The 25,559-nt window shown below is 54.2% G+C and overlaps 6 protein-coding genes across 6 annotated transcripts; 4 read left to right on the top strand and 2 right to left on the bottom strand.

Moving 5' to 3' along the window:
• Positions 1-222: 222 nt before the first annotated feature.
• On the top strand, positions 223-1,668 carry BDW47DRAFT_114007 (F-box domain protein). The gene is made up of 2 exons (XM_024814553.1): positions 223-711; positions 784-1,668. The coding sequence occupies exons 1-2, from the start codon at positions 338-340 to the stop codon at positions 1,529-1,531; spliced, it is 1,122 nt and encodes a 373-aa protein (XP_024667420.1). The 5' UTR covers positions 223-337; the 3' UTR covers positions 1,532-1,668.
• Positions 1,669-1,862: 194 nt separating this feature from the next.
• On the bottom strand, positions 1,863-5,721 carry BDW47DRAFT_95548 (coatomer subunit gamma). The gene is made up of 6 exons (XM_024820303.1): positions 5,329-5,721; positions 4,840-5,150; positions 3,799-4,765; positions 3,393-3,740; positions 2,525-3,340; positions 1,863-2,444 (listed from the first exon to the last, which is right to left on the bottom strand). Exons 1-6 carry the CDS (start codon positions 5,402-5,404, stop codon positions 2,212-2,214), a joined length of 2,751 nt encoding a protein of 916 aa, XP_024667419.1. The 5' UTR covers positions 5,405-5,721; the 3' UTR covers positions 1,863-2,211.
• Positions 5,722-5,934: 213 nt separating this feature from the next.
• BDW47DRAFT_114004 (phosducin family protein) lies at positions 5,935-7,374 on the top strand. The gene is made up of 4 exons (XM_024814552.1): positions 5,935-6,053; positions 6,125-6,307; positions 6,397-6,755; positions 6,867-7,374. Exons 1-4 carry the CDS (start codon positions 6,016-6,018, stop codon positions 7,025-7,027), a joined length of 741 nt encoding a protein of 246 aa, XP_024667418.1. The 5' UTR covers positions 5,935-6,015; the 3' UTR covers positions 7,028-7,374.
• Positions 7,375-8,879: 1,505 nt separating this feature from the next.
• On the bottom strand, positions 8,880-17,358 carry BDW47DRAFT_121236 (putative cell polarity protein (Tea1); the record flags this gene model as incomplete). Its single annotated transcript, XM_024815595.1, has 8 exons — positions 8,880-9,907; positions 9,961-10,085; positions 11,925-11,928; positions 12,768-14,667; positions 14,704-14,862; positions 14,893-16,219; positions 16,299-16,581; positions 16,647-17,358. 8 exons carry the CDS (start codon positions 17,356-17,358, stop codon positions 8,880-8,882), a joined length of 5,538 nt encoding a protein of 1,845 aa, XP_024667417.1.
• A 972-nt stretch (positions 17,359-18,330) lies between these two features.
• BDW47DRAFT_113993 (uncharacterized protein) lies at positions 18,331-18,828 on the top strand. Its single transcript, XM_024814551.1, has one exon. The coding sequence runs from the start codon at positions 18,465-18,467 to the stop codon at positions 18,798-18,800; it is 336 nt and encodes a 111-aa protein (XP_024667416.1). The 5' UTR covers positions 18,331-18,464; the 3' UTR covers positions 18,801-18,828.
• Positions 18,829-20,385: 1,557 nt separating this feature from the next.
• On the top strand, positions 20,386-25,017 carry BDW47DRAFT_129950 (ubiquitin-binding TORC1 subunit KOG1; the record flags this gene model as incomplete). The annotated part of the gene is made up of 5 exons (XM_024817046.1): positions 20,386-20,838; positions 20,922-23,959; positions 24,030-24,363; positions 24,420-24,757; positions 24,828-25,017. The coding sequence occupies 5 exons, from the start codon at positions 20,386-20,388 to the stop codon at positions 25,015-25,017; spliced, it is 4,353 nt and encodes a 1,450-aa protein (XP_024667415.1).
• Between the last annotated feature and the right edge of the window lie 542 nt (positions 25,018-25,559).

Raw genomic sequence — 25,559 nt, 5'->3', positions numbered from 1 at the left:
GCGGAAGTTAATTACCAAGAGATGGGAGGAGAAACCATGTAAACAAGACGATCGACGATGTTGGATAGGACACGATGGAGTTGAAGATCAAGGCAAGTTGGCGGGAAGAGCGGGTGATATCATCGTGTATAAATAGCCCCGTTCCTTATCGATAAGTCCGTCATTTCTTCCCCTCTGGGATCTTCTCGTCTTTTCTTTCTCCACAACAACGAGTCAACCCAAGGCGAACATCATGGATACTTCTCTCGAATCGTCCATCCACTTCTAACCTGTCCAATTCTTTATCCACCACCCCCGGTCGATCCTACAATGGCATTCCCCACCCCGATCGCCCGCCATGCCGAACTCAATCTATCTCCCCACAGAAATCGTCGTGCTCATCGTGTCCTTGGCCGCCGGATCCTCCGATGAGACACAGCGCCAAAGCACTCTCTACGCATGCTGTCTGGTCTCCCAACAGTGGTACTCGGCAGCAGTGTCGTTTCTCTACAGGAAGCCTCGGCTGAAAACCGGCCGGTCGTTCGCGAAATTCACCCGGACGGTCGCGCCGCCGCTCGGCGAGCGAAAGAGCAAGCTGAACCTGGGAGAATTTGTCCACCGGTTGGATCTGGGCAGCCTCGTGCACGAGAGCAGCAAGAGTCTGACAGCACGGCTCCTGGGCCGCATCAAGTCCAACCTGGAGTCCTTCGTGGCCCCCAGTCTCTCCTTCTCGTCAGTGGCCATTTGCCCAACCGACAACAATCAATCTCCATCCCACTGACGCCAATTCTACTCTACAAACAGACTCAACAGTCTTCCCGCATTATCAAAATGTTCCAACCTGCACTACCTCGACCTCTCCCTCGTCGGCGACCCCATCCCCTTCACCAACCTCAAAAAAGCCCTCAACAACCTTCCCAAGCTCACCACAGTCCGCCTCCCCCGCTCAACAAACCTCACCGACCTCTCCCCGACCTCCCAATCGATCCCCTGGCCCCCGCGCCTCCATCGCCTCCAGCTCAGCGGCCGTTTCTCCCCCTTCACAATCCCCACCTTCGCCTGGCCCCCATCCCTCACCAGCCTGACCCTCAAAAACTGCCAAGACCTCACAGTCGACCACATCGGCAGCCTGATGAGCAGTCCCCAGCTCGGCCGCACCCTCAAACGGCTCACCATCTCCTGCGCAAACCGCGGCCTCCACCCAGAATCCATCAACGCCGTCCCGGCCTTCCTCCCAGACCTCACCTACCTCTGCGTCCCCGGCGACCTCGTAGACGACATGTTCTTTGAGCTCCTATCCGACAAAACGCACCCCATCGCCCTCCAAGAACTCGTCTTCGACCACCCCTTCAGCGACCCGGAGCTGGCCTTCTCCACGCAAGCCCTGATCGCTGCCTTGCATGCGGGACTGGTGAATCTGCAAAATATAGGCTTCGCGGAGCGCTTCTGCACCGACGAGCGCATTATAGCCGACGAGGAGCTCGATACTATTCTGACCGAACGGGCTCCGTCTGGCAAAGATGACGTTGTATGCGGTGTGTATTATGTGTAATGAGTTGTTTTTCATATATACAATTATAGACATTGCATCTACCAACAGGCCTTGAGACGGGCCATGATATATGTACATATATTGATGAATTACGTGACCTGTATGAACCAAGTACGATTCTTATATGTTGACTGGGCATCTCCTGTCAAATTGTCAGCAAAACAGTCAACAATGGCCTAGTCAAGAGGATAAGAGGACGATTAGTATATGACACAGGAAATCAATTCCCTCTACATCTATTACAATATCAAGACACTCACTCACTCCTCATCAAGAACAAGAAAGAAAAAAAAAAAAAAAAAAACGTCCTGAAGTGCTTACATAAATATAGTTATGAAAATAATATTGAAATTGGAAATCTTTATAGCTGAAAAAGTAAAGAAACAACAATGCGAAGACAAAAGGCAAACCACTCAAACTTCAAAGTCAAAGTCCAATCGCATAGATATAACCAGGACTCATCTCGACAAAAACATAATAAAATAAATAGATAAAAAAGGATCAAAAATAGGGGGGGATAAGGTAAAGAAAAAGAAAAAAGAAATAGTTATGCGCCTCCTAACAAGACAAGACAGACATGTTCTCCATTAACATCAATTTACAGTTTGACTCGCGCGCAACCCCCATGCCACACACCAATCCATCGTTTTCTTCTTTTTTTTTTTTCTTTAATGGAAATTCTAAGTAAGAGATGCGATGACTGCCGCGGCGACACCTTCTTCCTCGGCCCGGACGGTGATCTTCGTTGTGACGCCCGTCTTGCTGGAGAAGGCCATCTTGATGAGAGCGGTCACGCGACCGCCTGTTACTGTCTTGCCGAACAGTTTGAGCGCGTGCGTGCTGTTGCTGAGGGGGACGTCGGTGCCTTCGAGTGGTTGCAGGGAGAGCGTGGAGATGAGTTGTTCGGTGGCGTCTGTTGTATATCATTAGCCTCGGGACGGTAAAACAAACAGAAAGAGAGAAGAAAAGAAGGGGAGGGTGGGGAAGACATACCTGAAATGCCCTTCATGTTGCTCAGCTGGAGGGTCTCGCTGAGTTCCTCGCCATTCGCACCGGTCTGCTCCCAGACGTGGTCGAAGCTGCCGGCGAAAGTCGGGATCACGTAGTCGCTTCCGGTCAGCTCCAGATCTTCCACCTGGTACTCGTCCTCGTAGCCCTCTTCCTCGGCCTCCCCGGTGGTGGGGTCGATCTCCTTGCTGGTGAACTTGAGGTGATTCGTGATCGAGGTGACGGGAACGCTGTGCTCGCCATCGACCTTCTTGAACGTCACGTATACAATGCCCGGCTCGTTCGTGGCCAGCTTGGGGGCGGGGACGATGAACTCCTCCTCCAGGACCTCTTCCTCGGCGGGCGACGCGACGACGGTCACGTCTTCTAAGACGGTGTCGGGGAGAGTGTTCTTGATATCGTACTGCACCACGATGTGCTCCTTGAAGATGTGCTTGACGGCCGTGACCACGTACTCGGTCTCGCTCTCGGTGAGCTCCACGGGGACCGAAGACTTGAGCAGGGTGCCGTATTCCTTGAGCTCGGGGATCTGCATGAGCTGCTCGGCGTACTTCTGGGTGGCCGCCGCGGTGGCGGCCTCGGCCACGCCGTTGGCCTTGCTCTTGGGAGGGCCAGTGGACGGGGCCTTGAGCGTGGGCGTGGCGGTCGTGAGCTTCTTGGTGCGCTCTTCGGCCAGAGCCTGCTCCTGGGTGACGACGGGGATCGTTGCCATATCGAATGCGGTGGCAAAGTTCTCCTTCTCGCCCGAGGTCACGTACATCACCAGCTGATGCTCGAACGTAGACAGGGAGAACATCGAATCTGCGGCGGTCAGCTTACATGAATGTCTCTCCGGGAGGAGGTTGAGACTCACCATTCTTGATGAAGCGGTTCGCCATCTCGTCCTCTTCGGCCATCAAGCGGAGGTTGAGCGCAGCACGGTCGCGGACCTCATCATCCGTATCATCCAGGCACCGGCTGAGCAGGACATGAACGCTCGACTTCACTTCGGGATCTTCCTGGCCGACGCCGAACTTGGCCAGGGCGGTCACGGCAGCGGCACGGACAATGGCATTCTCCAGCACCACCCGGTTGTAGATATAGCGGATATATTTGGTCGGGTGGGAAGTCTTGGGACCTTCCACACCGAGGAGATGGAGAACCCGGACGGACAACTTGGTGAACTCGCAGTCCTCGATGAACTCGCACAGATGGGCGAGCGCTGGATATTAGATTAGCTGGCAGATTCATCTCCAACAAAGAAGAGGAAAATAACATACCATCTTCCTTGCTGTCAGGAACGAACTTGATCAGATCAAACATGCTCTCCACAACGCTCCGCTTGAATTCGTAGCCGCCCTCGTCGCGCAAGATTCCACTGAGGAACGAGAGCATGCCGGCCTGCTTGCTGGGGAACTTCAAGCACAGGGTGCGGATGGCCTCGACGATGGTGATCTTGAACTCATCGGTAATGTCGGCCATGAAGCCCGAGATCTGCTTCATCAGGCGGTCGACGCTGGCCTCGTTGCCCGTCTTGAGCAGGGTGGTGATGGCGAAGGTGGCGATCGAACGGTTCGAGTTGGAGATCAAAGACTCAATGTCGGGGTTGCACACATTAACGACATGCGGCTTGAAGGAGGCGAAGTTGTGGAGGATGCGGATGGCGGCAAACTTGGTGATGGCCCGCGGGGAGGACAGGAACAGCTGCAGGACGTGGACGGCCTGCGAGGCCTCGGCGTCGGAGACGTCCCGCATGTCGCAAATCGCCTTGGCGGCCTCGAAGTTGACCATCTCATGCTTGTGTCGGAGCCAGCCATCAAGCATCTGCATCATCGGTTTCCTCAGGCCCTGGTCTTCCTCGGCCAGCTTGGCCGCTAACCGCACCAGGAGCACCAGCGCCGCGGGGCTCTTGACGACGCCGGCGGCGCCGTACTGCTGCACCATCTTCACCAACGCCATGCGATCGTGGGCGCGCATCTGGTACAGGAGGCCGATCGCGTGGTACTGGGTCATGAAATTCGACTGGGAGATGGCATGGGGTTGGGCGCTGCCACCGAAGCCCAGGAAGCCGGTCGACTGCTTCGAGGACGAGGCGGCCTCCTGGGTCTCGCTCTGCCACCGACGGACCACATCGCGCGCAACGGGGAGGAGATGATAGGAGGAGACCAGGGCGGCGGAAGAAACCGAGGGGGTCTTGTCCACGATGGCGGTTTTGATCAGTCGTTCAATCGCTTGCACCGTGGTTCCCTATCACGTCATGCCTCCGCGTCAGCTCTTCCACTCAATTGACTAGGAATTAAATCTCAGCGCAGAGATCATACATCGATAATACGGCACAGGGCACGGATGGCGTTGGCTCGGTAGAGAACATCACTCCCGACAGCGGTATCCTTCATGATGATACTGGTCGACATGATCACATCCTCGGCAGTCCCGGCGAGGTCCTTCAGGATGAGGTAGACCATCTGTCTCAGCGAGGGATCCTTGTTCTGGAACAGCTTGGAGATTCCGAAGAAGAGCGTCGTGGCCTCATTTGTGGGGAACCGCTCGCCGGTGAAAAGGAGGACCGCGATCTTGGTCAACAGGGTACGGCATTGTCGGGGGGAAATCGGCGAGGTATTAAACAATCGAGCTGTATTACACGAAGACCGGAATATATTAGCTATCATCTGAAGAGGGAGCTGCGCGGGGGGGGGGGGGGGGGGGGGGGGGGGGGGGTGGGGGGGGGGGGGGGGGGGGGGGGGGGGGGGGGGGGGGGGGGGGGGGGGGAGAGGGATTGGCCGGGGAGAGGGGGGAGCAAGACGACTCACCATCTTGAAATACGGAGGTCCGATCCAGCTTGATCATAGTCTGGTCGGCATCCTCATCCTTCTTCATGTAACTCATGATGACCGGCTGCAAGAATTGCCGCAGCAGAGGCACACGCAATCAACAGCAATCCGACGGGAGTAGAAAGGAGGGAGCCCTGGTCGGGGAAGGTAGGAGGGTAGTATGGGGGGGGGAGGAGTCGAGAATAAGGGCGGGCGGGCCAGACTGGAGCAGGTGTGTATAATAAAAGGGTTGGGATTGGGATTAGTTTCGCAGGCGGTGTAAACGACTACCGCGGCCTCATTATCCTTCCAGAAGGAGAAATGAAGCAGGATCGAGGAATAGGAAGGAGAATCAAGAAAGAGAACAAGTCTGAAGCCAATGCAAGAAGAGCGAATGAACAGGGGAGAAGGTCGAACGAAGAGAAACAACAACAATAATCTGAGTCCAGGTGGCCTCAGCCTGCAATCTGCCCGTGTTTTCCGCTTCGGGAAGCTGTGCTCCAGCCACGACGCCACACCTCACCGCCTGTGGCTGAACCAGATAGACAAACAGGGCAAACATGCGGCATGCATCATCATCATCATCATATCAGACAGCTTGACAAAGAACATCCCCCCTCTGAAGTCAACTATACAATTTACAACTCGGATCCTTTTTCTTCTCAATTGACGCTCTATACCAGCAACATGCAAGTCGAAGTCGACCCCACCGAAGACACTGAGTGGTTCGTACCCCCTCCCCCCTCTACCCCTCCATCTTTCCCCCCTAATGAAATCATATACTCACTATCAATAGGAATGACATTCTTCGCTCAAAGGGCATCATCCCCGAAAAGCCCCAGGACCCGGAACCCCTCATTCAGGAAGCTCTCGTCGAAGCCGAGCGCAAGGCCTACGAAAACCGTCTCGAAGACAAAGACCTCGACGAGTTGGACGAGCTCGAAGACGAGGAGGATGAGGCTTTCTTAGAGCAATATCGGTATTGTTTCCTCTGAATTTCCTATATCATATCTAGTATATGACAATACACCAAATGTGAACGGCGAGACTAACAGGCGGGCTGAACAGGCAAAAACGCTTCGCCGAACTCTCCACGCTCCAAAAAACCTCCGTCCACAACCAAGTCTACCCGCTCCAGAAAGTCGACTACGGCCGCGAAGTGACCGAGTCGTCCCAAAAGACCTTCGTGCTCGTCAACCTGACCTCCTCCGCCAGCCAGAACGTCGAGTCCCGCCTGCTGACCGAGCTCTGGCGCCAGCTGGCGCAGAAGTACGGCGACCTCAAGTTCTGCCAGATCCGTGGGGATATGTGCATTGAGGGGTATCCGGACCGCAATACGCCGACGATCTTGGTGTATAAGGATGGGGAGATCAGGAAGCAGATGGTTACACTTAAGGAGTTGGGGGGTGTGAGGACTAGGTTGGAGGGTATGTCCTTTCTTTCTTTTTTTTTTTTTTCTCCATACATTCTTTTCCTTTCCTTCATACATCCACGGCTGGAAATAAAGAAAAAGGGCAAATAATTAACGAATGATACAGACCTCGAAAGAATGCTTCTCGACCTAGGCGCCATCAAAGAAAGCGACATGCGTCTGAAAAAAGACGCCGACAGCGACGACGAAGACAACCACCCCAACCGCCTCCGTCCTAGCAAAAACCCCAAGCCTGAGGTCGAAGATTACGACGACGATTGGGATTAGACAAGACACGACATATACACTCAGAGAGAGAGAGAGGATGAAGTGTTGTACACCATGAATACTACCTACCTACATACTACTACCCACCCACCTACCCCTTGTGACGAACTCAGATTCCAGAATCAACCGGATTTGATATCCCTTTTGGTTGTATCTTTTTCTTCATTCTGTATTTTTGTTCCATTCTGGTTTTGCTCTCATTTTGGACGTCATCTACTGTTGTTACGGAAAGCTTAGTCTGGGACTTAAGGAAGTTGTCATCAGGCGGGTTGAGGTCATTCCACAGGCATTGATTTGTACAGTTGAACAATGAAATGAACTTTTTGTTAATTTTGGACTAACACAAACCACCTGGACTGCTCAATTACTTCATACGAACTACGTACTACATCTACATCTACATTACATGTTAAATTCGATTGGGAAAAATGATGCAGATGTATTGTATGGGACAATATTCAAGGGAGCAGCTCGCAGGCTCGACCGTCGGGTCGTCCGACGGTCTCACCAGCGTGCAGTCACCAAGATACCACCCCCATGCACATTCAAAGACGTTGCGATTGAAATCACGCGAGAAAACACAACATTGGACGCATTACTACCACCCCGGAAGCGACCCTAGCCAGTTTCCGTCGCCAAGCTACCCTACCCACACGTCGAGGACCCTCTGCACCCCTCAGATCACCGCTGATTGCCCATGGCCCGCGTAACGGTCGACCATCCGTGTCCCCGTGGTGGGAGACAACAGCAATTCTCACGCGAGACCTCCGAGAATGAAAAGTAAAAATCAAGGTTCGTCCTTCGACATGCCCACACCGTCGTACCCTCGTACTCATCTCCCCCTTCAATGCATCACAAGCCAAAAAACAAGATGGAAAACAAACAAACAAAAACAAAACAAACAGGCACGTAAAGAAGGGAGAGGAAGATCGGCGAACGAGACGGTCCGAACTAACTGGGCGGTGGAAAAGAATCCAAGGCCAAACGGACAGCCGCGAACAATCTCGTTCGCCGACAGACTGTTTCAATTTTGCATCTCCTTCCATCTGGCTCCCCCGGCTGCTGGGCAAAAAATAAAAGTGTCGGAACTAGCATCGAGTCCGAGTGCCGCACCAGCATCCGGAAAAATCCAGACGTAACATAGCCATCATTAAAAGCGTTGTGAAACTGCCATCAAAGCTCCTTCTGTGCGATTGACGTACCCAAAGATCTGGATCGTACGAATCTCTCCCAACGCAGATCAACCGAACCAAGTCCAGCCAATCAAACGAGAAGGATCTTTCACAAGATCGACAGAGGAGCGAGGCGAGTCAGGACAATAACGCGGCGGATCGAAACGGCGAAAACCGGGAGACGATCGAAAACGGGGCTAATGGGCTAACAGAGAATGCAGGGGGGAAAGGAAACAAGGAAAGTGAAAAGAACATAGAAAGGAGAAGGGAAGGGATAGACCCAAGGCAAGGATAAATGTCCGAAAAGGTTTGCTGCAGGCGGCGAAATAAAAGGTGGGCCAGTCGAATGAGGAATGAGGCTTTCCTAGGCTCCGAATCAAAGGACGGTGTTTAAATAGGCAAGGGAAAGCCCAACCAAAGATCGAGGAATGGTTCCCCCTATCGCAGCCGAACAGTACACGTTCAGTACCATTGAGCACCGTACCCGTCATCCCGCTTCGCACGGCTACCAGTAGGCGGATAAGCACCTGAAGCAACCTTGGAAGCAGAACGCAACCTAACGCCGAAGACTATGAGATTAGTCAGATTCTAGGACTCACATCGACCTCTTACGACGGTCTTTTAAGCACCACACGCAGAGGAAAGGGGTTCCCTACAACGGAACCTAGGTTTCAAGATACTCACATCCGGTCACTCCCTCCCACAGCACGGTTGGTGTCGGGGGTGTTATCGAGGGCGCCACGGTCGACGACCTTGCGGCGCTGGCTGGACATGGCGCCGGGCTTGACGGCGGCCCCGGAGACGCCCATGGCGTTGGGGGCGACGCCCTGGCGACGCTGCTGCTCTTCGACCTCCTTGTCCTTCTTGTTGGCATCGACGATCATGGCGGCGTTCTTCTGGTACTTGTAGACGGTCCAGTCGAAAACGTAGTCGTACTGGAAGGACTCGCGGACGAAGAGATCGCGGAAGATCTTGCGGAGGTAGGAGTAGTCGGGCTTGTCGTCGAAGCGCAGGGAGCGGGTGTAGTTGAGGTAGATGGAAAACTCGTTGGGGAAGCCACGGCAGAGGACCTCGGTGGGGGTGGTCATCTTCTTCTCCATGATACGGTCGTACTTCTGCTTCTTGGTGGCAGCCTTCAGACCCTGCCAGGGAAGGGTTCCGCGGCAGAAGTAGAGCATCACGTAGCCCAGGGACTCCATGTCATCACGGCGAGACTGCTCGACGCCCAAGTGGGTGTTGATACTGGCGTAACGGGCGGTACCGGTGAGGTTCTTGTTCTCGCGGTAGGGGATGTGGAAGTGCGTCTTGGGGTCGCGGTACTTCTTGGCCAGACCGAAATCGATGACGTTGACCTGGTTGCCACGCTTGCCGATGCCCATGAGGAAGTTGTCGGGCTTGATGTCACGGTGGATGAAGGATTTGGCGTGGATGTACTCGATCCGGGAGATCAGCTGGTCGGCCAGGAGCAGGACGGTCTTGAGGGAGAATTTGCGGTTGCAGAAGTTGAAGAGATCCTCCAGCGAGGGACCGAGGAGATCGATGACCATGGCGTTGTAGTCACACTCGGTGCCGAACCAGCGGACAAAGGGGATACCCACGCCACCGGCGAGGGACTTGTAGACACGGGCCTCATACTCGAGCTGGGGGTGCTTGGCCTTGACGCTCTCGAGCTTGATGGCGATCTCCTCACCGGAGATGATGTTGGTGCCTAGAGAGTCAGCCTGGGATTATAAGGGATATATCTCAAGAAGAATAGCGTACCCAGGTAGATGTCACCAAAGCTACCACTACCAATCTTACGGCCGATACGGTACTTGTTACCGACACGCAAATCCTTCATCGGGTCAGTAGGTCGCCCTGGCGTCCGGGATCCGAAGGGCGACGGGCTCACCATGGTGGTCATGTTGATCGAATGGACGCACAGCGAACAGCTGTGACTGTATGATGATCAAGAAACTGTTCAGCCAAGCCAGTCAGCACTGAATCACGAAATCAAATCCCGAGGTCAACCGATCCGGACTGAATGAGGAACACAGAGAGGAAGGAAAGGTGAAGGGCCCTCCAGAAAAAAATGACAATAAATAAAGAAAAGGAAAGACCGAGACGAAATGAAGAGAGCAAGGTATCAACGGTCAAACACCGGCGCGTAAGTCGACTTAGGCGAGGTGGAAGAAGCGAGCGAGGCTGGCAACACCGCAACAAAGCTGAGGGGGGCAAGAAAGGCTGCCGATCCCAGGCGCCAGGGAAACGAATGGCAGAACGGGGAGGAAAGCAGGGGGGTGGAAGATGCGGGTGCAAGGAAGACGACCAGAAGGCACTACCTACCTGATCGACGGAGGGGGGGTTGGAAAGGTAGAAAAGGAAAGAAAAGGAAAGGAAAGGGGGAGAGATACCTAGTGGATGAAGTCGATTGAATGCTTCTTTTGAGAGGGGGTGAGGCGGCAAGAAAGAGGAGCAGTAAGAAGAGTAAGAGTGAGAGAGTAAGAGGGGAAGAAAGGACGGTCAGAGTCCGACCGGGAAGCGGGAAGGCGAAAGGCGAAAGGCGAAAAGGCGGAGAGGGTAAAAAATGGAGGAAAAAAGATAGGGGATGATGAGAGGATGGTTTGACGGGTTGATCAGGATCGAGAGAATTGATCAAATCAAGCAAGAGCAAAAGAACAAGGGAAAAAAACAGCAAGACAAGCAGAAGAAGACACAAATCAAGCGAGAATCAAGGACAGGGGAAAGCCTTGATAATGGAGGCGGTGGATGGAAGGAAGAAAGAAATGAAGATGAAGTTGATGAGGATGACAAGGAGAGTAAAATACACCAGGTATTATATACCTCCTGATCATGCAGATTCACGGGTATTCTTCAGGATGACAGTATATCTTACGTGACTAGAAGTCTCCTCGATATTCAACTTGCTCTTCACTTTGATGGTATTATGATAGATCTTGAGATCTCATATACCATTTTCTTGTCATTATCATTCGTTGAATTATCATATCATCGAAGAGTTGGTTAGTGAAGAAATATCAAGATATCGCTGGAGGTGGAGATGATACAACCAGTAAAATACATCCCATCGAGGTAATACAACTGGTAACATTGGGCGGCAAAAACAAACATTTATCATTCGAATTCTAGTCAATATATACAGCATAACACATCACAGATAATTAATATCAATTATCCTTCTAGTATATAGATAATATACGCCTCCTCCATCCTCTGATCAAGTCAAATCAATAATATAAAGAATCAAATACCGTCAAAATACAAGATAGAATCTAGAAAACATTGGGCACAAACCACTCATCAGATGATGGGCTGATTGATTACCCGTATTGCAGTATGATATGACACCTCTCTTTCAAACCTTCATTTCTTCATCAATTGTTTACTCTCTACCTACCTCAAGGTACATATATCAACAGCTCTCATCACTGAATCTCGGTGTAGACTTCAAACAACAGTCATACCCCTATTATATAACTTTCTCTAACCTTCATGGTACACTCAGACAACGTATAACAATCAACAATCAACAAATATGGATATACCCAACCGGTTATATATAGTAACTTCACCGCCAGGATGATCCCAATTCCACCTCCCTCCATACAATATCAAGCCAACCTCGGGAATCAATCATTGCCCGACTCGACCGACTCCATCCATTGGGTACATAACCTACATGCCTACTTTCCCAACTGTCCATCCATCTCGTGACTGATATATACCTACCTATAGTTATAATACCCAACCCAACCTCAATCCACTAAATATCACAAATGACAGCAGACTAAGAAAAAAAAATCTCCACTTCCGATTCTGTCATCCCTGTCAGATGTACGGAGTACGGTGGGTGCTTTCCCACGGGCTTGGATCCCCACTTCTTTTTTGCTTGTACATCTCTCTCCTTCTCTTTTGGTTGATCCCTCCGTGACAAGAAAACCCCATCATCTATGCCTCCTTGCGTGGTTTCTCCTTCAACTAGCTATATCTATTATCTATTATCTACTATCCACTATCTACTATCTACTTCAAATGGATCCTCAATTCGTGCCGACAGCCTACACTACTTCTTGAGAATGATTAGAAAGATCAAGATTGCAGTGACTTCGTAAGAAATATAATGGTACAGTGCAGGTTAGGACACAGACAAAGATGGACGAAGGGGTATAAAAGAAAAAGTGAAATCAAAAAGTGGCCAGATAAGGTGTGAAAAATGTATAGAAGAGAATGGGGGCCAGGGAATGGAATCAAATCCGGCAATCAAACTGCCACAGGCCGTGAGAAAGAGAGCAATGGGGGCAACGGAATTATAATCACAACAACGAAACAGAAACACGATAGACAGGGTAAAAAAAATAGATTAGAGAAAAAAAAGGGGGGAAGAAGAATAAAAAAGTGAAATAGAATAAGAGAATGGGACAAGAGGTCTCACTCATCCGGGGTGTCAATCATCTCTCTCCCAATAAAACAAAGACAAGTCAGCCGAATGGCTTATATCATGTTCGTCGCCGTATGGCCCTCCGCGTTCCGTGGCTGGCTCTTCCCCGGCGAGCTTGCCCGCGTTTCACCCTCGTCCAATCGTCGTCGCCATTCCGCTAGGCTGTCGCTCATCCCGGATTCCTTGGTCGGCGTGCGGTCGAAATCGGACTGCGTGCTCAGTCGGTAGTTGTGATTGGTGCTCTCCCAGTGGGTGCGCAGCGTCTCCAGCTCGTTGGCCAGCGAGTCCAACGCCATCGACCCCCGGTTGTCGAGGAAGGTCGGATCGTGCGACGTGGCGCTGTCCGCGCGGGATCGACCGCCATTGCCGCTGATCGTGTTGCTCGAGGCGTTGCTGTGACTGCGAGAGATCCCATTGGTGCCCTGTCCGGAGTGCGACTGGCGACGGTAGTGCCCGACCGAGGCCTCCACCTGGTCCAAGAGCATCGTGACCTTATGCTCGGCGTCGGACGCGCGCGTCTCGAGCAGCGAGTTCTCCTGCTGCAGCTGCTCCAGCTCCCCGCGCGCCTTCTCGGCCGCGGCGGCGAGCTCCTGACGCGCGCTCTCGTACTGCTGCTTGTTGGTGTCGGCCGCGGACAGATCTTTCTTGAGGTCGGCCACCTGTTGCTCGAGGTCGTCGATGGTGGAGCTCGTCCGCTGTTGCAGCTCGGCCATGGACTCCTGGAGTCTGGTGCGTTCGGCCTCCCATTCAGATAACTCGCCAGACGACGCACCAGCCGGGGCCTGCCGGGCCGCCTCCAGCTCGGACTGGATCTTGGCATTCTGGGACTTGTAGCGCGAAAGCTCGTCCTTCATGCGCTTCAGCATCTTCTCAGTCCCCTTGACGTAGTGGACGGCGGACTGGTAGTCGTTCTCCAGCTGCTCGAGCTTCTCGCGATACGTCCGCTCGGCCTCCTGCTCGCGGGTCTCAACGGACGATTTCAGGTCGTCGTGCGCCTTCAGGCTCGACGACAGCTGCTGCTCCAGCTCGCGCAGGCGACCTTGCTCGGGGGTGCCGAACCGAGAACCAGGCGAGTCCAGCCGGGGCGAGCGCCGGCTGTCCGAGTAGTTGACGCCACGCTCCCCCAGGAGGTCTTTGAGGACGGTGTGCTGGATGGCCAACGCACCGGCCTCGCGTTGGTGGTTCTCCAGCTGGGATTTGATCTCCCGGTTTTCCGCGGCATGCGTCTGGCTGTCCTTCATGGCCGCCTGCAGCTGCCGGCGAAGTTGCAGCCCTTCGCGGCTGGCCTGTTCCTGGTATGCCTCCAGCCCCGCGATCCGCTCCTCCGCACGTCGCAGTTTCTCTGCCGCGTCGTCGGCCGCAGCCTGGCCGTTCTTCGCCAACTGGTTCGCGCGCTCCACCTGCGCCTCCAGGACAGCGACCCGCTGGTCGGCGAAGGATCGCGCCGAGGTTTCAGAGTCGAACGAGGACGCACGATCCAGGCCGGAGAGGAAGGCATTCTTGTGGGTCTCGGCCTCTCTCGCATTCGTCTCGGCGAGTTCTTCCGCATCGCGCAACCGACGGCTCGCGTTTTCCAGCTCGGAGGTCCGCTCCTCGTGCTCGGACCGCAGCTGCAGGAGCTTCCGCTCCAGGCCTTCCCGGCGCTCACGCTCTTCATCCAACTGTCGCTCAAGGAGGGTCGACTTCTCGGACGAGGCGGTGACAGCCTCCCGCAGGCTGGTGAGGCTGAGCCCCAGATCCTTCAGGCGGGACGACGCGTCCTCGGCTTTCTTCTCAAATTCCTCCTTATCCAGCGAGAGCTGTTTCAGGGCAGACTCGGCCTCGGACCGGAGCATGGACTCCTCCCGCAATGACGCCTCCGCCTGGTGAAGCTCGGCGCGCAGGCTCTCGGCTTCCAGGCTGTTGTTGTTCATCTCCAGTTCGGCCAGCCGCTTCCGCGTGGCCTCGCACGTCTCTTCGGCCAATTCCCGACCACGCTTCTCCTGGTCGAGTTCGGTCGTGACCACCTCCATCCGGGCCTTGACCTCATTCTGGGCCGCGAGCGCGAGCGCAAGCCGCCGGCTGACGTCGGTCGCCCGCTCCGTGCCGGATTCGTCGCCGTCATGAAGGTTTCGATCGGGTTGGGGGGTACCGCGCTGGCTGCCGCCGTGGGCGGCGAGTTTCGCGCGCGAGTAAGCCGCTTCATTGACGGCCACATCCCGCTGATGCTCCACCTCGGCGACCCGCTTCGACGCGATCGCAGCCTGACGATCGACCGTGGCCTGCATCTTGGCCAATTCCGCCCTCATGGCCAGGAACGCCTCGATCAGCGGGCGGTCGTCATCCGCAAAGATCTCGGCGGAACGCTCATCCAAGGCCGGACTGCTGGACGGGTTCGGGGAGTAACCGGCTTTCTTGGCCAACGCGAGTTCCGATGCGTACCAAGCGTTGCGGCCCTTGAGGGCCTCGAGCTCCTTGATCAGCGCTTCCTGGTGCGCGGTCAGCCGGGGCGACCGGGGTTCCTCTCCCAGCGTTTTCGAATTCCGGTAGTTGCGGGAGTCGACCGAACCGTCGACGCTCGCATGTCGACCCAAGATGGACTCGTCGGCGCTGTCCAGGGAGCTGCGTTGTCGCTGTCGCAGCGAGCGCTGTCGGGCGGGCTGACTGATGAGCGGAGCGGCCTCGCCGGTCTCCATGGCCTTGGCAGACATCCGAGATTGTTGCTGAGTCGGTGTGCGGTTCCCGCCGGGCGCAGAGCCGGTTTCGGACATGGCCCTCGCGTCTCTGGGCGAGTCCCTGGCTCCCGGGGAATCGTGACCTCTGTCGGCCGCCACCGCTCGGACGGTGTCAACCGGTGGGCCACCATATCCCCGATCCAGCTTGGGGGGCGTCTTGCTCCGTGGGTTCATGGCGTGCGGAGAGGTGGCGGCGCGCGGGCCAGGGGTCGGAGCCTGACCGGGGGGCGGAGGCCCTTGCGGGGCCTGGGCGATGGACGCTCTCGGAAGACGCGAGCCGGGGCCCGCGCCAGGGCCGTACTCGACTGGCCTGTTGGTCGGGCTCATCATGCTCTCCCGTGGCGCTCCCGGTCCGCGACGGTAGGCATCTGCGTGTTGCGCTTCGCGGGATGTCCGACCGGTCTGCGGACCAGGCCGGTCACTGCTGGCCTTCCGGGGACCCACGGCCGCTCCCCGCTCGCCCGCCGGGGCCTCTGCCGGGTAGCGAATCTTGGACGTATCGAGGATGTATGCCATGCTGAGTTCGACGGGATCCCTGGGCGCCGAGCTCGGTTCACCCGCGACCACGATGATGTGCTTCCCAAAGGCGGTCATGCTGTGTCCGGACCTCGGCGATGGGGCCGGGCCCATGTTCTGGAACGAGTACCACCGTCGCGTGGAAATGCGAAACGCGGCCAGATCCCCCAAATCCAGGCCCTCGTCGGTACGACCGCCGAAAATATACATCACGTCGTTCACGAGGGCCGCCGCATGGCCCTCCCGGGGAGTCGGGATGAAACCAACGCAATCTAATTGGGTCCATTGATTCGCACGGGGGTCGTAGCACCAGACGTCGTTGAACCACTGGACGCCGTTCGTTCCTCCGAAGCTAGACGGGAGAGGTGAGACATGAGCGGGGATGGCCTGGAGGGGGGAGCACACGGTGCTATTGCCGACTTGAAACTTACAGGTATAATTTATCGTTGAAACCGACGATCGTATGGTTCGTCCGGGCGGGCGGGATCTGGCCAGGCGGGGGTCCGCCCTCGTGGCTGTTCCGAATCAGGAATTCCCATGTATTCGTCGGATTCTGGAGTTGGTTGAGGTCAAAGGCGACCAAGTCGTTGAAGAAGAAGCCCTCCACCTGTCCACCAAAGACATAGATTTTGGAACCAAGAATGTTCAACGTGTGGCCATAGCGGCCTGAGGGGCGGGGACTGGGAGGGATGGAACGGGACCATTGCCGGGAAGCTAACATGTACGGTCAGTGACTGCCTCCAGATCGAGGACCCAACAAGAGAGTGAGAGCGACGTACAAGTATTAAGGAGGTAGAGGGTATCATCCAGCGCATCGTTCTCATCCACCTTGGTATCACCGCCAAATACGATGAAGGCATTCCCGACCAGCAGACTTGCATGGCCCACGCGCGGACCGGGACCATCCGCGACCGTAGCGATTGGGAAACACGACAGATTCCCGCCGCTACTCTCCATCATCCAGAGGTCACCCTTGACGGTCGAGCCATCGATCAACCCACCCATCATATAGATATCCCCTTCTTTCGACGAGACGGCATTGATGGCGGCGCCATAGCGAGGGAAGGGGTTGGCCTGGGGGGAAGAGAAGTTCAAACGGCGCTGCGACCATGGATAGAGCGAGGTTCCGGGGCTGGTGTTGGGCGAGTTACTGGCGCTACCCGTCTGAGGCTGTCGTTGGGACTGCTCACCATGCGTCAGGGACGGTGTCGAGGGCGAATCCAGGGGTCTACCTACCTGCGACTCCGATTCCGCCCGTTGCCGTGACCGTTGATACTCGGGACTGCCTGCGCTATTGATCGAGTTCAGGGAATTATTGTAGCTGCTGCTGGGGGTGGGTGTCTGGGCGGCTCCGGCCTCCCGTTCCTTGGGCGCATTAGGGACTGTGGCGGGGGGATTCGCCGCGGGAGCGTCGGAGGCGTTGATGTTTCTCGCCCCTGGGGGTACACCAGCACTTTGCTGGTTTTTCTTGGATTTGAACAAGAAGGCCATCGTGAAAAAGGGAGGTCGTAAACAGTCGTTTCAAAGAGCGCGCACGGTCGAGAAAGGACCACGAAAAAAAAAAAAAGGAAAAAAGCCAACCGACCGGCGAGGCCGACGAAGGATACCCAGGTGGTTGGGACGAGTGACGGGTCTTGATCTTCCGGGGGGGGGGCGTTGTCAATTCGTTGATCGGAGGAAAGAAACCCTGATCCCTGATCAAGCCAGCCGACAGTCACCGGGGGGGAAGGAAGATAAGGGAAGGCGAAAGGAATGTCCCCTCCGGCGGTAATTCAGAATTGATCACGGTAAGGTCGGGTTTGGATAGCGACTTCCCCGAAGAAGCATAGGCGATTTAGGCACGGGAATACACACAACCCCACAACACCCGCAACAAAAGGGGTTGGAGGAGAAAACCGAAAGGATGGGACGAAGACGGAGGGTGGAAGAATTGGGGGGGGAAAGTGTGGAGGGAGAATTATGGAAAGAAGATGAAAAGACCCAAAAAGGAAGAGAAAAAGAAAAACAAAGACAAGAAAATAAAGAGAGAGAGAGAGAGAGAGAGAGGATTATGGATGGAGAAGGGGAGAAGAAGAGGAGAACATTTGGAGAAGTAAGAGAGAAAAGAAGGAGAAAGAGAGAGAGAATCGGTGTTTCAAGTCCGTCAGTGTTCAGTCTGGCAGTTTAAGGTTAGAAGGGAGAGAAGAAGAGCATTAGATAATTCTGTTTATTACGATCGTTCATGAACGTGTGGTTTGGGTTAGTTTTCTTTGCTCTTACTCTTTTTTATTCCTCTTTCTATTCTACGAGGTACTTCTACTTCTATTCTTGAATTCTACTCTCTTCCCCTGTCTACTGTGGAAGAGGCAAGGTTATGTGGAATGACCTCAAGGTAGGTAGTATACTGTCAACGAACACCTTAATTTTATATCAAAACGTAAATCCACGAAAAGAACAGTCAAAAGGTCCACCCGGATCTCCTGGATTTCATAGGCTCATCTTCCTCTTTCTGCTTTCTCTTGCATCTCAAGCGACGCAGGTATCAATCTCGATCTACCCTCACCAATCAGTCGGTCTCATGCTATGCAGCAGAAGCCATCAAAACCACATCTACGTGCATGAAGCATGGTTCTCCCTTCCTCGCTCAGTCGACCTTGCTCTCTCTCTTTCCCTCTCCCTCCTCCATCTTATTCTCGCCTCCTCTGTTTATCCTGTTTCTGACATTCCAATCAACCCGACGTTGGCCTGGTTATGCCGTGTTATGTAAACAGTCGAACCACTCGTGTCGTCTGGATCAGAGCAAATCATCTCATTTGTCCTTTGTCTTGAACCCTTTCGGAGTATCTATCCCTTGCAGTCCACACAGTCCTCCTCCGTACTTGGGGCCATGCAGGAACCAAGCACTTTTACCCACTCTGCAAGCATGCAGTTTCAGGAACGGAGCGACAGACTAGTCACGACCCGCTTCGTGCTTTCAAGAAGAAGAAAAAAAAAAAAAAAAGAGAGATAATAACAAATAAGAAACTTAAGAAAAGCAAAAAAAAAAAATAGGTTAACGTAGTCAACTAAGGAGCAAGTAAAATCATTAATTATCATCACTCCAGAAAGGATACGATCAACCAGACAACCAGAAAAATCCAGGCTTGGGTCTCCATGAATACTAAGTTAGATGATTCCGGTTAGACGCGTTGGAGGCTGGTTTAGTTCAGGACGGACCAGGGGACCACCAGTCCACAACAGGGCGGATCCAGGGGTAATGAGGGTCAAATCGACCACCGGGGCTTCGAGCCTTGGTCCCATCTGACTGGCCACTGATCCCCGAAGAGGGGACGGTCATTCATACCGGGTCGTGGGAAAAAAAGAGTCTGGTCTTTTTATAGGCTGTTCATGCAGACCTATCAGAGATTGGAGACTGGAGACTGGAGACTGAGAGGCTGGAGCATTTGGGGAGATTCCAAACTGGGTATGGGGACATGGGGCATTAAACGGTCCAGTTAGACTGACTGGCTAGCAGTGACTGGCCAGTGCGGGTTTAGAACTTGGACCTAATATCAATTTCAGCCACTCCTGAGATGGACCAAGTGGAAAGTTGAGTCTATCAGGCATTCAGGCAACATCAACATACTGTATCAACCCGAGGTCTCTTGATGATGTCCCTACAGAATACCAAGTAGGGCAACCGATCCACCAGACTCGTGATAGTGAGACTGTCGGGACATGTGGGAGAGAAGCCAAGAAGATGGCTGAAAACAACCAATTAGAAGGTTTATTCAAGAAGCCCCTGACAGAGATCCCCCAGAAGATATAATCTAATTGATAGCCCTGTTCAGTGGATAAATGGTCATGATGATAGACAGACAATCTCATCAATCTATGAAGAGAATAGATATCATCCTGATACTCCGTAGACTCTGTCATGTTCTGTGTATTATGTACATATGAAAGCGTGTATAAATGGTACTGACGTAATCAACCGGATATCCCCGGGACTATAATGATCCGGCATCCATGCCAAGACATCGTCGACATTGAAGCTCCAGATGAACCTCACCGTTTCGCCCAAGATATCCCGAACTTTGACTGATTTGGAATCTGCTGGCTGAGGGGACAGAATACAAGAAGCGCTTTTGTTCTATATTGACGGGGAAATCTGTTCTCCCCCGTCATATCCCCCCCGCTCCCATCTCTTTCCACACAGGCCTTGCATTCCTACCGCCAAAGGAGCTTCTTCCGTTGCCGACTGTTGAGCTGACAGATTGGGTATGTCAAATCAATCGACCGTGATAAGAGGACAGCCGATACCCCTGCACTGTGAACCCCACATCATTTCCCCCCCCACCACCATCATCATCGTCATCACCATCACCACGAGATAATTCCACGCAAAGGAACATCCCGGTTCTCAACCAGGTTCCCCAAGTTGTGACGAACGATCGGCTTGCTGACCCGCTGGCCGTACAGAATCCGAGTCGCCGGGTCGTACTCCCTTGGGACGAACACCATGATCATCTCCGGATAATGAAGGATCCCAACAGCAACATGGAACAACAATACACGGCGATGAAACAGCAAGCCTCCAGCGTCCAGGGTGAACCCCGCAAGACCAACGGAAAGTCGGTGCGCGTAGCCTTTGGCCCGGATTTGGAGACGCATATCCCCCCGCGCGAGCGCTCCCCTGCACCGCTCTCAGCACACCACCGATCCTTCACCTCCATCGACCACAAACCGCCACCACCTCAGAATTCGGCCCGACCGACGACATCCGCGGTAGGGGACGACTCCGCGCTGATCGACGCCAGCTCCCGGTTGGCCCCGGACCGCGCGTCCGAGTCGGTCGCGCGGCCGGCGACGCTGAAACGCGCAAAGAGTGACTATGGGCCCCGCATCGAGTTTGACCGATCGAACGTGGGAGACGAGGACGAGGACTTTGCGATGAGACATGGGTGGCAGGAAGAGTATACGTCGAGCGAATACCTGAAGATTTTGCACTCGGTAAGCCCAAGCATTTCGCGCCGCTGATACCTCATAACCTTGGTATCGTGGACTCTGGATTCTACGGGACCTAACACGATCAGAACTTTTACATGTACTTCACCGAGAAGCGCCACGAGACGAATGGCATCCCGAGGGACCCCGTCGGGAGTTGGCCCAGCCAAGACTGGCGCATGAAGGACCGCTTGAAAACGGTGTCGGCGGCGTTGGCCATCTGCCTGAACATCGGTGTCGATCCGCCGGATGTGGTCAAGACCAACCCGGCGGCGAAGCTAGAGTGCTGGGTCGATCCGACGTCCACCACCGGCGGCGGGCAGAACAAGATCATGGAACAGATCGGGAAGAAGCTACAGGAACAATACGAGACTCTCAGCTTGAGGACGAGATACAAGCAGTACCTCGATCCATCCGTGGACGAAACGAAGAAGTTTTGCATATCCCTGCGTCGCAACGCCAAAGACGAGCGGGTGCTCTTCCACTACAACGGCCACGGTGTGCCCCTACCCACCCAGTCGGGCGAAATCTGGGTGTTCAACAAGAACTATACCCAGTACATCCCCGTGTCGCTGTATGACCTCCAATCGTGGCTCGCGGGGCCCAGTCTTTTCGTCTTCGACGTTTCCCACGCGGGCAACATCGTGCAAAACTTCCATACCTTTGTGGAGAAGCACCAAAAGGAAAACGGCGAGGCGAAGAAGCGGGACCCGAATGCCCTGGTCCAAAGCTACGGCGACTGCATCATCCTCGCCGCCTGCCAGAAGGGCGAATCGCTGCCCACAAACCCGGATCTGCCTGCGGATCTCTTCACGTGTTGTTTGACCACCCCAATCGAGATCGCATTGCGCTTCTTTATCCTCCAGAATCCTCTCCAATCGCACCTCTCAATCGACGACTTCCGCGTCCCCGGTCGCCTGCAAGACCGCCGCAGCCCGCTTGGGGAGCTCAACTGGATCTTCACGGCCATCACGGACACCATCGCGTGGAATACGTTGCCCCGGGCTCTGTTCAAGAAGCTGTTCCGCCAGGACTTGATGGTTGCCGCGCTGTTCAGGAACTTCCTGCTCGCTGAGCGGATCATGCGCGCGTACAAGTGCCACCCCATCTCATCTCCCGACCTTCCGGAAACCCACCATCACCCGCTGTGGAAGAGCTGGGACCTGGCCGTGGAGATGGTCCTGTCTCAGCTTCCGGCCCTGATCGACCACGAAGAAGGCCGCCGGCAGTACGAGTATCAGCATTCGACCTTCTTTGCCGAGCAGCTGACGGCCTTCGAGGTCTACCTGTCGTCCGGCCCGACGGAAAAAAACCCGCCAGACCAACTCCCGATTGTCCTGCAAGTGCTTCTGAGTCAGGCGCACCGACTGAGGGCGCTCATCCTGTTGAGTAAATTCCTGGACCTGGGTCCGTGGGCCGTTCACCTAGCCCTCAGCATCGGCATCTTCCCCTATGTGGTCAAACTTCTCCAGTCAGCCGCCCAGGAACTGAAGCCCGTCATGGTTTTCATCTGGGCTCGAATCATGGCCGTCGACCATACGGTACAAAATGATCTGCTGAAGGACAACGGGATCCATTATTTCATCTCCATCCTCAACCCCTCCTCGCCGATCCCCGTGGGCAATGCCAGTGAGCACCGGGCCATGTGCGCCTTCATCGTGTCGATCTTTTGCAAGAACTACCCCCAGGGCCAGAACGTGTGTCTGTCGGCGGAACTCTTCAACTCTTGCCTAAGACACTTGATGGATATGGAGAACCCACTGTTGAGACAGTGGTCTTGTCTCTGCATTAGCATGCTTTGGTCAGACTTCCCCGAGGCGAAATGGATGGGCATCCGGTGTGCGGCCCCCGCAAGGCTGTGCGAACTCAACTTCGACCCGGTTCCGGAGGTCCGCGCCGCCATGTTGCACGCCGTGACGTCGTTCCTCGGCATCCCCGACCTGACGGACCAGGTGGCCCAGATTGAAGAAACGCTGGCCTTGGCGGTGCTGCCGATGGCCGCGGATGGCAGCGTCCTGGTCAGAAGGGAGCTGCTCGTCTTCCTGTCGACCTTTGTGCGACGGTACCAGAATAAGTTCCTGGTCACTGCCTACGAAGAGTTCCAGGATGAGAAGCAGATCCTTCTCCTGAAACTGAACAATCTCAACTCTAAGGGGGTGTACTTGGAGGACGTGACAGCTGCCTCTATAGAGGGATACAAGGCGCAGACCCTGTCCCGCAATACCACATTCGGCACCATCTGGAAACAACTTCTCATCCTTTCTGTTGACCCTCATCCGGACATCGCACAAGATGCCTCGTTGGTTGTTGATTACACCCACCTGACTTTGCTGCAGTCTTCCATGGCATCTTTGACCGACGCGATCCGGATTGAAATAATGGAACTTACGAATCGGCTCGCCCAGCATACCCTGGCTCGAGAGAGACCCGAGTCGAGAAGAACGACTGCTCCCCCTCCAACCCCCCCATCTCTCCCAAAGCAGGAAGGATACCTCTCTTTGAGTCTCAAACGGACGGCTAGTGTTGCTGCATCTATCAAGAACCTCGCCTTCGGCAGTTCTTCCACCCAGAGTGATTCGCAATCATTACAACCCCCAGCATCTCCAAAGAGCCGGATGCCCATGACCCCCAGAGGGCGAGCCCCCCCGGAATGGACCCGGCCCCCGGAAGTGAACGATCACGTTGCTCCTACGTCGGCATACCACAAGGCACCGGCCCCTACATCCCGAGGATTCGAGCCCAGAGAGATGGCTCCCCCAACCGTCCCCCTGGTCAGCAGGTTCTTGGACTGGTCCGCAGAGGTAATCCCAGACTTGTTCAATTTGGTTTCAGAGCAACACCGTGTATTCTATGCGCAGTTTCTCACCCATGTCCAGTACTTCCGGGAGCCCCAGATGAAGCCCAACGAACCCGACGAGCCCGGTAGCGCCGACTACAACGAACGCCTCTGGAGACGGAGCCGCAACGAGAAGATCATCACGGATACCCAGCCCCTCAAGAGTAAAGCGGGCACCAGTCGATGGGACAACTCCATGGCTTTGCTTTCGAATAGTACCCAGCCTTTGAAGATGTGTTTCCATCAATTTGAAGACCACATCGCTGTTGCAGACGATCGGGATACAATTGCGTAAGTTCACCGAGATCTTTTCCCGAAATCAAGACAGAAAAGAAAGAAAGAAACCTAACATATAGGGCAGGATCTGGGATTTCCAGAGCCACAAACGGCTCAATCGTTTCTCCAACGGGAACCCACCCGGCTCGAAGATCAACGAAATCCGCTATATTAACGAGGATGATCAGGCATTGCTAATGACAGGCTCATCGGACGGCGTCCTCAAGGTTTTCCGAAACTACGAGTCAACCAAGGAGGTTGAGATCGTGACAGCATTCAGAGCCCTCCCCGAACTCATTCCGAGCAACCGCAATGCGGGTCTTGTGTTCGACTGGCAGCAAGGCCAGGGTCAAGCGCTCGTCGCCGGAGACGTCAAGGTTATCCGGGTGTGGAACGCGGCCAAGGAAGTTTGCACCAATGTAAGTGCCCTCTGCCGCCAGAACCGCCCTTCAAAATTCTAACGCAACCCCCACAGGACATCCCAGCCCGGTCAGGTTCCTGCATCACCTCATTAACCTCCGATCAAGTCGCGGGGAATATCTTCGTAGCTGGATTCGGAGACGGAGCAGTGCGCGTCTTCGACCAACGTCTCAAGCCCACGACCTCCATGGTCAAGGTATGGCGAGACCACAAGCAATGGGTCACTAACGTGCACATGCAACGAGGCGGCCTGCGCGAGCTAGTATCAGGTAGTCGAAACGGCGAGATCAGACTTTGGGATCTCCGAATGCACGATCCGATTTCCACCATCCACGCCACGAGAGATACTCTGCGCACGTTGAGCGTCCACGAACACGCCCCTGTCTTCATGGTGTATGTTCTCCTGTCTCCCTCCTTTCGACTCTTGACCCGTTCACCACTAACATGACATGATAAAAAACAGTGGCACAAACAGACACGAAGTCAAGACCTTCAACGTCGGAGGCAACCACCTCTCGACCTTCGAACCCTACTCCAGCTTCCTCCACCATAACCGTTCCTCCCCGATAGCCAGTACCGCGTTCCACCCGCACCGCACTATCTTTGCCTGCGCAGCCCTTAATGATAACCATATCAACTTGGTGACTTGCTAGATGGATAGATCTAGGAGCGATACAAGATATCTCGAACAGATGTCTAGGTGGCGTCTATCCCTAACCTACCCAACCTCTCCCCGTCCCCCCCGGCAATCCTTTATAGAGTCTACACCTACGATTCCTGTCTCTAGTATATGCCTCCCACTCATGTTTCTTTTCTTCTTTACTTCCTTCATTCTTTCTCTTTTTTTCTTCCCTCCACCTCCGAATCATCATGATCCATCCCTCATCTTTTCTTTGTCTGACACGAATAACTATTCCAAGACCACGACGGACTGTTCTACTTACTCTATCCTATCCTATTCTTCTTTCTTTTCCTCTCTTTTCTTCCTTTTATTTCCTCATTGTTTACCTTCCTTCCCTTCCCTTATCCTCGACACGCTTAATCCTTATCATCACGCATGGGTCTCCGGCGTAGGGTCGTCAATTCATATATTTCCTTTTCTTTTTCTTTTCCTTTCTATTTTCCTTATTATCCTATTTTATTTTCATCTTTTTTTTTTTTTTTTTTTTTTAAATTGCCAGCAATTTGAGCAATC

This window comes from Aspergillus candidus, assembly GCF_002847045.1.
Source record: "Aspergillus candidus strain CBS 102.13 unplaced genomic scaffold BDW47scaffold_93, whole genome shotgun sequence".
Taxonomy (NCBI): domain Eukaryota; kingdom Fungi; phylum Ascomycota; class Eurotiomycetes; order Eurotiales; family Aspergillaceae; genus Aspergillus; species Aspergillus candidus.
This window is presented reverse-complemented; position numbering and strand designations above follow the sequence as displayed.